The sequence below is a fragment of the Centropristis striata genome, chromosome 10, assembly GCF_030273125.1.
Source record: "Centropristis striata isolate RG_2023a ecotype Rhode Island chromosome 10, C.striata_1.0, whole genome shotgun sequence".
In the NCBI taxonomy this organism is placed as follows: Eukaryota; Metazoa; Chordata; class Actinopteri; order Perciformes; family Serranidae; genus Centropristis; species Centropristis striata.
In genome coordinates this window covers 32,979,794-32,991,857 of record NC_081526.1, presented here as the reverse complement: position 1 = coordinate 32,991,857, position 12,064 = coordinate 32,979,794, and the positions used below count along the sequence as shown (strand labels likewise).

Below are 12,064 nucleotides of genomic sequence, written 5' to 3'. Positions count from 1 at the left end.
CCGTCTTCGGCCATGGCTTTACCGCAAAATCGAAAAGTTAAGTGTAAGTCCATCTCAAACAGAGTCCAAACCATAGCTACATCAATGCATATAACAACACTGCCACCTACTGGTTGAGGAGGGACGGCCATTTTTTAATCTTGATCTGTGGATCTCGACAAGAGTGCCTCAAAAATACATCATTGAGGAAAGAGATGCGTGTGTGTGATTGGCGATCCACAAATGCTGAATCACACTTCACAAGCAGAATTTTCAGTTTTACAAATGCCTTTATTTATTTTATTTTTTTACGAATACACATTTATTTGTAAAAACCAACACACAAGTTACAAATCCTTAATTCGTGTTTGTGGAGGGAATATTTGTATGCAACAACACTGGTTGAGGAGGGCGGGCCTTTTGAATCACAAGCTATTTGTTTGTAAATCTGGATCTTGTCAAGAACTACTTAAAAATGCGTCTTTTAGCAAAGAGATGCGTGTGTGTGTGTGTGATTGATGATTCACAAATGCAGAGTCACACTTCACAAACAGAATTTTCAGTTTTACAAATGGCTTTTTCGTTTTTACAATTGGAAAATTGTGTATTTACAAATACACACTTATTTGTAAAAACCAAAATAGAAGTTACAAATTAGAAATTTGTATTTGTGGATAGCAAAACACATGTGCAAATCAAGGACTATTTGTCGATCACCCTCTGTGTGTTTACAGGTATTAGTGAGACAAATTTAAGCCCATACACAAGTACACAGATTTACATTGACTCAAGCAAAGTTGTTCTGCATTTTACTTAATGCAAAAGGAAAAAAATGTAAATTATGCTGTATTGAGTAAGACTACAACCTGACAATTAAGATTAAAAACTCTGGTCTTTTTGTCCTTGACTTCTATACAATCCACATTGGCTTCACTATTCAGACCCAGAAGCTACATCCACCTCTCATATACAGTCTGTGGTCCTTATTGAAAATCTAATGATGCTAATGTGTATGTGATGTTCAGGTTTCAAAACTAGTAGTTGGTCAAATGTTTGTAAATGCCAAAGTCGCCACTCTTTATTCTGTTTATCACAAACAATACTACTGTGTGATCACTTTATTACTGTATTTTTTCTGGCAATTTTATGTTACCTACTCTGTGCATATCTTTGGGTCATTAATTATTATTGTTTGTTTTATTCAGATTGTTTTAGATGGGTTTTTCCCAAAGCCTGGAGCAGATTTCTCATCTACAAGCTCATCAAACCCTGACAAGACTTTTATATTTGTCAACAACCGGCCTGTCCACCAAAAAGATATAATGAAGGTAGAGTCATTTTGAATAACTCAATGCAACACAATTCTTACAATATTTTTTTTGTATCTAATGCCATTGTTCTTTTTCATCTTCAGGTGTTGCGTCAGCACTACACTGCTCAGTATCCGGATGATTCCGCCCGAAACCGTTATCCCACCGTCGTGCTTAAAATTACAGTTCCACCGTCCTCGGTTGATGTCAATCTAACACCTGACAAGACCCAGATTCTTCTACTCAACAAGGTAGCTATGACCGTATGCTCTGATAGAATTTAGTCAGAAGTAATTTCACTGCACTAACTTTTAAAAGTGGTTGCCAGGCTGGAAACCAGGCATCAGGTTTTGGTTGCTCGAACTGAAAAATCGGTTCGGACTGTAACAGCAATATTTCAATATAACTAATGCAACAAATGTATTTATTTTAGGGTGCACATTTTGGTATTTGCTGTCCCTATTTACATAATGTTTAAAGGTGGTTGCCACAGCCAAAGAGGCAAACAGTTGGTTGCCAATTTTAAGAAATGGTTGCAACCTGGCAGCAATTACTGTCAAGCCCTACTACCAGATGTGCTGAGAAATTAAATTCTGTGTACCATCCAAGGTTATAATAGTTTTGAATTTTTCATCAGTTTTAGTTTTAATTTCGTTGTCAATTTTTGTTTTCAAATTCAGTTAGTTTTAATTAGTTTTTAGAGTGAGTTTGCTAGTTTTGATTAGTTTTATTTTTTGGAAAATGCTTCGTTTTAGTTTAGTTTTTATTAGTTTTAGTTTTTTTGGAATGGGGTATTTGTTGGGTGCCAGATTCAATAAGGTCACAATAAATCTTGCCTTTATTTCCTTTGTCTGATCCATTTCAGCCCCAATAAGTTTATTAAGTCATAAAACCAAATAGATGAAAATGATTTCATATCAACCAAAAAGGTTTACGTATGATAAAACTTGACAGAGACTAAAACTAAGGACATTTTCACTATAATTTTAGTTAGTTTTAGTTAGTTTTGTAACCACAAAATACAGTTTCAGTTCTCATTTTTATTTTTATTTCAGTTAACAAAAATGTGTTTTCAATACCAGTTTTCGTTATTTCGTTAGTTTTCGTTAACTAAAATAACCTTGGTACCATCAATATATTTTGTGATCTGTTTGAATTTTAGGAGGCTGTGTTGATCGCAGTGGAAGCATTTTTGGTGTCTCTCTATGGCTACCGGCCCAGTGGTGACCCCCAGGCTGAGACGCCCCCCTCACTGTCTAGTCCTTTGCAGACTGATGCTTCACAACTGGAGGACAAAGAAAGTGCAGAGAGGGATGACGGTCCCACCAACCAGCACAGTAACTCCCTCAGAGATGCACCTAAACACGGTGACACAGCTCCGTCAACTGCAATAAGCACTGACGCTTCACTGCACCGCCAGGCTTCAAACGGCAGCTCTTCATCCTCTGTGGCAGAGGACTGGATCGTCAACCAGATCCCAGCTGGGCTTGAGTCTACCTTTTCTCTGTATGATGACGAGGCGGCTCAGAGCTGCACGGGTTCGGAAAGAAAGTCCCCCGAGAGACTCCAAGAAGACGATGCTGTATTAGGCTCAGACACAAGCAAAGAGCAGATATCTGCAGAAGACTGGAGCCGGGGGACGGCTTTCCCCGACCCCGTATCAGGAGAACACCTGCAGCCCGTCAGAATCCACCAACCTTCAAAGAACAACCATGATGAGACGAAGAGTCAATGCAGCTCAAACAAGAAGATGTTCAACGCCATCACGGAGAAGCGAGCTGCTCTTACGGCCTATGACCTGATCAGCAACCGCACCATGAGGGCACCGCTGTCTCCCGCCGCCTTGTTCGAGAAGGAGGCCAGAGCAGAGATCCTCAGGGAGAAACCTACAGCCAGCCTGCAGGATATCAGCGTCACTGTCCACGAGAGGTGGAAAAATCTGAGGGAGGAAGACCGTAAGAAGTGAGTTTCCAGACCTTTACCTTTCCAAGCAGTTGTTTCCATTTCTTGTTATTTGCAAGGCAGAGAGAGGGGGGAAAGTCTGACCTGTCATTTGCATGTGTAAAGCCTAGTCTGGAAATGTTTCGTTGATATGAGCTGTGTTTCTAATTTCCACACACAACTGTGTCTAATAGGGGCTTAGGTAGATGACATTTCCAAAGTGTCTCACATTTGTGGGAGATTATTAAACCCACTAAAATTGCCTTTATTTCCCATAGTCCTTAACTACTGAGTCACACAGACACTGACAAGATTTAACCCTTTGTCAGGCAAAGAACTATATTTGGTAACTTCAGGTAATATTTTGAGAAAAAAGTTGCAAATTTACTAGGTTAAAGTGGCAAATCGACAAGAAAAAAAGTCGCAGATTTAAGAGATTTAAAGTGGCAAATCTGTGCGAAAAAAGTCGCAGATTTATGAGAAAAAAGTGGGGGAAAAGCAACTTTTTTTCTCCCAGATTCACCACTTTAAATTTCATAAATCTACGCATTCGCCTCCAATATTCTCTAGGGTTAAAATTTGGAATTTGCAAGTATTTCAATGAGTGCCCTATTAAGGGTTAAAGTGGTGAATCTGGGAGAAAAAAGTTGCTTTTTTTCTCGTAAATCTGCGACTTTTTTCACACAGATTTGCCACTTTAATCTAGTAAATTTGCAACTTTTTTCTCGAAATATTACCTGAAGTTACCAAATATAGTTCTTTGCCTGATAAAGGGTTAAGGGCCATTGACAGATGTGCTTACAAATAAATACAGTCTATGACATATCCTTATTTCTAATTAGAAACCAAAATTGAATCTCAGCTGTAAAGGCGCTGTTTCCAGGATCAGGCTCCATTTGCCCATTTAAACTCTCACCTACACTTACTTCACAAGTGGGTTGGTGGAGTAATATGTAGTTGGCTAGTAAGGAACAGATTTGACAACGAACAGATGGAGGTAATGAGTGTTTGTGTTTGACCCTTGCTCCCTCAGAGTTAAAGCATTAATGAAGTAAAGACAACAAAGGAGTTATCTGAATATGGTGAAAATGTGCTGATCAGATAAATGATAATATAATCAAATTCCAGGGTCAAGATGTGCATGTGATTCTGAATCAAGTCAGGGAAAGTACACAAAACATTTAGTTAATAGTGCTATCAGCAGGTGAGAGAGCACAGCACAACTACAAACTGGGCTTCCTACTGATCTGAGATCCTCACTAAATAAGCTGCATCATGGAATAACACCATTATACTGAGCTGAAGGCTTTTCAACCCAATTATGTTAGATTACTGCGTACCAATTTAAAGTAATTGCAAAGTTGGAAAATGTGCATCAGCAGCAGTTGGGGCCTTATATAAGGTATGGAAGAGTGTATGGAAAAAGACATCTGTTTAGAATCCTGCCTCGCTGCCTGCTGTCTTAAACATGAAATAAGATGTGGCAAGGACTTGGCGCCTTTCACCGCCACTGTTAAGTGGCACACCACTTCTAGGAATTACACTTGCACAAGTTCACGAAACAGGTTCTTTGAATAATGGGGTGCTGAGGTGTAAGCCCTAATGCTTAACACATGAAGATCTATGGAAACATGAGTTGGCAAACTGTTGAGGACTGCTGAGGAACACACCGTGTGTGTGTGCGTGTGTGTGTGTGTGTGTGTGTGTGTGTGTGTGTGTGTGTGTGTGTTTGTGCGTGTGCGTGTGCGCATGTGTGTGTGTTTGTGTGTGTGTTACATACAAGTTAAAAATAGGCCCAAATTGATGATAAAGCAAGATTTGCCAGAGCTCTCACAGGTCACCAAGACTTGTTTGTACTGTAAGTTTACTGAGATGCCGAGGCAACATATTAATCCTGTTTCACCATTTCTAATTTGAGTGCAAAACAGGTCTCAACTACTTTTTGAAATGTAGGTCGCTTTCACATATAGACACAAGTTACAACATTGTTGCATTTTTCATTTGCTTTGCTTTCTCACTGTGCTTTAAGAGCTGCAGCTTTTTTGAAGCAACTCACAGACCAACATTCTGTCGTTAAATAATTTGAAGACTTTGTTGTTTTTGTGTACAGCCACATACCACTGTGTTATGTGATTGTCTAAATTTTCGATAAGGCCCTTTAATTCATCATTAGACCACGTCTGTCCACAAGACATTTTTCAAGCGTGCCTGGTGTTGCTGTTGATGCTGTATCCTTCCTTTCGTTTGGACTGCGTTCTCACCTGCAGCAAACTGAAACCCCCCATTTCTAAGCGGACCAGAGTTCGGTTCTTCGGTCCGCACAAGATTTTGTTTGCGCATTCACACCAGCAAAAACCAAACGGACTATCTGACAGAATGCACCAGATTTTGTTTCAAGCGGACCAAACAGGTGTGAATGGGCGTTGTAATTTATATCATGTTGAAACATTATAAGGATAATCTGCCGATTTAGTCCATAAAGTTGTTTTTTTTTTAAATTTGGATATGTGCAGGATGTCCCACGTCCTGCTAATGTCGATTATCTCTGCCCAACCAGTGGTACGCTGTGTTTTAACCCATTGAAGCCTGGAAAGCGGATACGTCGTTTTGTAGTATGTGTATAAGCTCTCAAATACTTTTTGAATTTCATTTCTATCTGCTACAGAGGCTGAAAAATTTTTATTGAGTAGAAGCGTTGACACTTCTGTTGAATTTCCAGAAAAACTTCAGGTTTTAGGGGCTTATTTTAAAATCACCCAGAGGTTTTACAGGCAGTTTTAGGCGTCAATGGGTTAATGCCATCTTCTAGTATCAGCTCAGATAGCTTGTAACCTCGACTGATACCCAAAAAGTACCAGGTACTATCCACAACTTTTGCTAATAGAAAACATAGTCATTTGAGTTGAGAGGAGTGGTGCTGTGCCATGCAGTGGAAGGTGGAGTAAAACACTTGGTTGAACTCTGCAGGTATGAGGAGAAAGCCAAAAAAAACCTGGAACATCACGACCAGAGGACCAAGTTGGCCTCTGCCGAAGGCCCCAGAGAGACGAGCACGAGCACCCTGAGGGGCCAGAAACGCAAGGCTCCGCTGTCCAACCAGCAGCTGCTGGACCAGCTCTTCTCTGCACAGCCCCAAAAGAAGATGAAGAGCCCTGCACCGAAGCCCTCGCAGCCCCTCCCCTGCAGCGTGTCTGCCCTTCGGCTGCAGCTTCAGCGCCTTTCATCCCAGAGCAGCGCAGTGCCACGGGGCCTCTGTCTTGTAAACCGGCTGGCCTCTCAGAGCGCCTGGGTCATTTTATGTGGTCAGAGACTCATGTTGTTAAACCCATTTCGAGTGGAGGAGGCCTTGCTGTTTAAGAGACTCCTGGAGAATAATATACTTCCAGCAGTGAGTCTGCAGAACCCTATACAGTTAACAGATGGGTAACGTATCACTCACTTCTCACCAACCAAAATGCCAACCATGACAATTTCCCTTGTGGAAACTGCACACTCATCCAATTTATGTACACTACTGGTCAAAAGTTTTAGAACACACCAACTTTTCCAGAATTTAATTGGAAATGATGCAGTTTAATGTCTCAGTGTACTCTGAAATGAATGCACATTTTTATTGAGCATGATAGTGTTTTGAAAGTAAAAAAAAGATTCAAAATCACATTTTATGTTGGACTAAAGGACTAAAAAAAGACACAAAATGACCCAAAAAAGACACAAAATGACTAAAAAAAGACACCAAAAGACACAATAAAGACATAAAATGACCAAAAAAAGACACAAAATGACTTACAAAGACATGAAAATAATTCAAAAATGGACAAAATAGCCCAAGACTCCATAGAGTTAAGTTGTTAACCCACTTCTTGTTCCCTGAAAAAGGCCTACTTGTATAATTCTGAAATGTACATTATTTTTCAGTTTTGGTTAAGCTTACCTTTTTTTATTTACCTCTGGCAGTTCACCACTTACCTTCGTACCCTTTCAAGCTGTTCATTTGACTTGCTGCTTGAATTTCAATAAAAAACTGGAAAAATTGGGGTGTTCTAAAACTTTTGACCGGTAGTGTATATTTCAGAAAACATATCCTGATCCTTGGTGTCTGTTAAGGCTTTCTAATGTCTGAAATACACTATTATTGTGTGCTAAACATCTTCCTGTGTCTCTTTTCTAGGAGTCTAGGGGGAGCTGAATATACTGAGGCTTTGTGCAGCATGGAGAAACAAAGCCCTGAGCTGAATGGAGGGGCCCTCTTCTCTGATCCCAGGCTTGTTGCTAATGGGTTTAAAATCCAACTCATTCCAGGTACATTGTAAATAAAATTCAGACTGTAACAATGTTGTATGTAACAATAATCTGCCAATGGTGTCCCTCTGAAACTGATTACTAAAGAATACAGTCCTAACACACCCAATCAATCAGAAAACAAGCCTCTATTATTTCCCCTGAGTCATGCTGTTTAAAGGTCTCATGAATCGACTAGTTTTATTTAACAAATGTTGGAGCCATTTTCCATCATTTAATGTCATAGTTCACCGTTCATTTAGAAATGTCAAACATACAGTCCCGGGTAACTGGATTACAGGCAGTTAACTCTGACAGAATTTCTGTGTGTGGGATTAGTCGTGGACTATTCCTATTCAACAAATTGTCTATCATGAGAAACAATGATTGATTAAATTATGAGAACTGACTTAAAAGCTTTCTCTTGATTATACAGTAATTATGTACATTTCCCACAGCATCTTTATCTGCGTACGCTTTTTTCATCGTTGAATAGTTCTTTCAGGTAGATCACGCTCATATGGAAGTCTAGACTGAGTTTTATTCTGATAATACAGTGAACTACTGTAGTTAAATCATTTATACACTGTCAAAAGTGATGGTAACGTAAACCATAAATTAAAAATGTAAAAAATAAACCAGAATAACTCCAATTAAACTTGTTTTTGACAGCTTCTTCATCATTATTGCGACATTATTTCTCTGTTCGCTTGGTATACAGTGTCCCGTGAGTGTCGGTTGTTTTTGTTGCTGGAACGGTTCACCTCGGTTGACATTGGCTCTCTGCCGGCAGAGTGGTCTCACAGTGGGTTTGTACCCCAGTGTGCAGGTGATGAGATTGGTTGCCCTTTAAGAAATGCTAGGAATTTTCATTTGGCACTGCCAGCCTCGGTGGGTGTGCATGGGAGAAAGGAAGCAGCATTTATCAGATGGTTTCATTGCACAATCTCTGCTGCTGCATATCTTACCCTTTTGTTAGGAGCGTCTGAAGAAATGTGTCATGGTGTCTTTCTGTGGATTGTACAGACAAATGCTGCAGCATTTATTTTTGCACAGACTGTAACCTCCACACTGTATCCTCGCCACTAAACTTCTTTTCGGCTCACGCCACGTCCTCCAACACCGTACTTATTCTGCAACACCCCGAGTAAATGTATGTATGTGTGCAGCAGGGATGGTCGATATGGCCCCAAAAGAATATCATAATATTTCAAGGTGTTTTTTGTAATAATGATATTCTTCGCAATATGACGAAATACTGAAAATATAGAGAAAATATGTTTTTTGAGTTTATATAAAGAAAATATCAACCCTAAATCTAAATTGTAGTGTAAAGTGCTAATCTAATCAGTTGCCAAATACCAAAAAAATTATCTGGACTCTCCAGTGCAAAATGGAAGTATTACAAAGTAAAAAATTAATAATACTGCAAATGTCAGTGGTGGAATGTAACTAAGTACATTTACTCAAGTACTGTTCTTCAGTACAATTTTGAGGTAACATGCAGATTTCCATTTATGTAACTTTATACTTCGACTTGACTACATTTTAAAGGCAAATGTATTTTTTTACGACATTTATCTGCCAGCTTTAGTTATTTTTCATGTCAAGATTTAACATGAAAAATGTGAATAAATATTTTAAACTGTATTAAGTCATTAAAATGATCTCCACCTTGGTGACGGTAAAATGCTGCTTACAAAATGCATCAAAAATAATGATTCATATATATAGTGTGTATATATAAAACAATCTGAGTGGGGCCATTCTGCATAAGGAGTACCTTTAATTTTGATTCTTTAAGTACATTTTGTTGCTGGTACTTTTGTATTTTTACTTCTGAAAGTTTTGCATGCAATGAGTAGGTTGAATGCAATGTTGCTATTATCAAGACATGCATTTTATAATATAAAGATGTATATAAAAATATACCAGTATTATCATGAAAGACACAATATGACACACCCCTAGTGTGGAGTTAAATATGCTGTTATTAGAATTAGTGTATTTGTTACTGTCAGTTATTGGTCTCTACACATTTTATACTATACGTTATACATTATGCACCCTTACACAGGCAACACAAGTAGCACAGAAACATTTGATAAATATTATAACTGCTTCTACTTCTCCAGGTTTTATTGTGTTCTTTTGAGTTAGTCTTGCATCCAAAGTCGTGTATCAGAAATATAAATTGTGCATGATTTGCAGTATTTCCTTGTGAAATGAGAAGCTATCATTCTTCCACCCTACAAGACAGCTTCCTTCCAGTCTGCTGGGGCTTCTATTAGTCATTTAACACTCCATTTGGCCCATCGCTTGTTTGACTTGGTCATCAGTCCAGCCGTAAACCACAATATTTATTTATTATTCTTTCCTGGAGATAGTAGTAGCGTCTGGAGTATATTAATCCTTGTTTTCTGCTTGTTTTGGCAAGGCCTCACGTCAGCCGAGAGACATCTGGAAGTGACGGGAATGGCAGACTGCGTGCCTTTCCTCGGTGTGGAGGACCTCAGGGAGATCTTGACTGCAGTTCTTCACAGGAAGGCTGAGACTGTGCAAGAGTGCCGGCCACTGAAAGTCACAAACTACCTACAAGTGAGAGATGCTATGAGTTAAAATTAACAATGGCTTTACTATAGATTTGTTTTTATTAAATATTTGAATGTGGACATTTCCCTCCCAGGGTGAGGCGGTACGACTTGCCCGTCAGTTACCTACAAATTTATCCAGGGAGGACGTGGAGGAAACCCTTCTCCGGATGAATCAGCAGCTCAGTGAGAGCAACCAGACCTGTATCCACGGACGACCATTTCTCCAACACCTATGTGACGTCCCCTCTACAGACAAGGAGGCTCAAGCTCTTCTGAGGCCTTTAGAGCTGTAAGAAGTAGAAAATAAAACACTGCAGCGCAATATCTATGAAAAAGCTTTTGTTTCCGTTCTGATCAAATTATTTTGTTACAAACAAAACAAAAATAAACCTATTTTTCCACATTTTGTGCTTCGCTTTCAGTTTGTTATTTCATTTTGCAATTTATTACACAACATTTGATTTAACACTTTAAATCCAAACTGTTTTTAATGCTATGATCAACAAATAATCACAGTTCAGAATGTGACCTCTGATTTCCACAGAGCATGTAAGAAAGTGGTTAGCTGTGCTGTGGAAGGAAGGAAGCAGGTTCAATTCCTTCGACTGGCTCAGAATGTCTTGATGAAGAATATAAACAGGTAAGGTTGGATGGGCTGTTACTTCTGGTGCTCCAGTCCCAAATGTTTTTCAAAAGTCACACACCTTAGGGTTTTAAAATACCTTCAACTTTATGCATTTAACTGGTATGCAAGGATGGGGATCCTTGATCTGCGGTGAGATAAAGCAACCAGTTAATTATGTATGTCGTCGATGGAAAAGTAGGATATAGGCTCGACTGCACTGTTTGACTTAGAAAAAACGCTGCAAAAGTGCCCCTAGGGCTGCCTCTATGGTAGATAAACATTGATTAAGTGCCCACCAGGGTGATCTTTAATGGGGAATATGTAATGAAGTGCTCTCAATTGTAGGGAATTTAATGAAGTGCTCTTAAATGGAGAAAACGTGATCAACCGCCCTCTAAGGGGCCCTCAAATGAAGAAAAAATTTATGAAGTTACCCTTTAAGGTGCCCACCTTAAATGGAGAAAATGTGATGAAGTTACCCTCTAAGGTGCCCTTAAATGGAGAAAATGTGATCAACCCACCTTAAGGGGGCCCTTAAATGGAGAACGCAAGATGAAGTTACCCTCTAAGATGCCCTTAAATGGAGAAAATATGATGAAGTTAAAAGTGCAGCCAAAAGTGTAGCTAAAGTGCTCATAAATAGAAAAAAACAAACAAACGGATTAAGTCCCCTTATAGGTCCCCTTGATATACCCGGGGGAGCATGCCCCCAGACTCCCCTATATTTGGCCTGAGCTAATGCTTCACCCCTGCTAAGCATCTACTGTTGTATAGCTGTTTGGGTAACTCCCATAAAATGTATGTTGAACTAGCAAAGCTTACCCTATAGGAGTAGTTGTGATTTTCAGGTGTAGAGAAATCAGAATGGTTTGGACACACTTAATGGTAAATCCAATGACCTTTTCAGCAGATTCCTCTTAATAAAGAAGTAATATTTCAGTCACTTAATAAAAATGAGCCAGGATGTTCAACAGAGATTTCCCCCATTGTATTATATATTTAATGTTTTGGTTTTGTAGATTGATTTCTTGCGTAGTTTGCATTTTCCTGGATTAACAACAGCAGCCATCGACCCGCAGAGTGACATCTGACTCCCTGACTTGATTTCTGTCCCAAAGCCAAAGTAACTTACTACCCCTAAGCCTCATTGTGGCACCATTGGAATGGGTATTGGCAGGCTCCAAGCAAGAGATGTACCCTGTGCCAGCTACTACCCATAATTCTTTTCCCTCAATTAGTGCCAGCTGCTCGGCCTTTAGTATTGACAGATAGTTGTATATTATCCCTGGCTGCATTAAATGCTTTAGAGATTTGCACTGTAATTTCAACCACAA

General features: G+C 39.3%; 1 protein-coding gene across 1 annotated transcript in view; it reads left to right on the top strand.

Moving 5' to 3' along the window:
- pms1 (PMS1 homolog 1, mismatch repair system component) overlaps window positions 1–10,499 on the top strand; it is a 31,792-nt gene extending 21,293 nt beyond the window's left edge. The window contains exons 7-13 of the mRNA XM_059342170.1: window positions 1,185–1,307; window positions 1,394–1,540; window positions 2,452–3,251; window positions 6,198–6,653; window positions 7,402–7,532; window positions 9,949–10,109; window positions 10,198–10,499. Of these exons, the coding sequence (XP_059198153.1) occupies window positions 1,185–1,307; window positions 1,394–1,540; window positions 2,452–3,251; window positions 6,198–6,653; window positions 7,402–7,532; window positions 9,949–10,109; window positions 10,198–10,398 (2,019 nt within the window). The 3' untranslated portion in view covers window positions 10,399–10,499. The remainder of the gene's footprint in view (window positions 1–1,184; window positions 1,308–1,393; window positions 1,541–2,451; window positions 3,252–6,197; window positions 6,654–7,401; window positions 7,533–9,948; window positions 10,110–10,197) is intronic.
- Window positions 10,500–12,064: the final 1,565 nt, after the last annotated feature.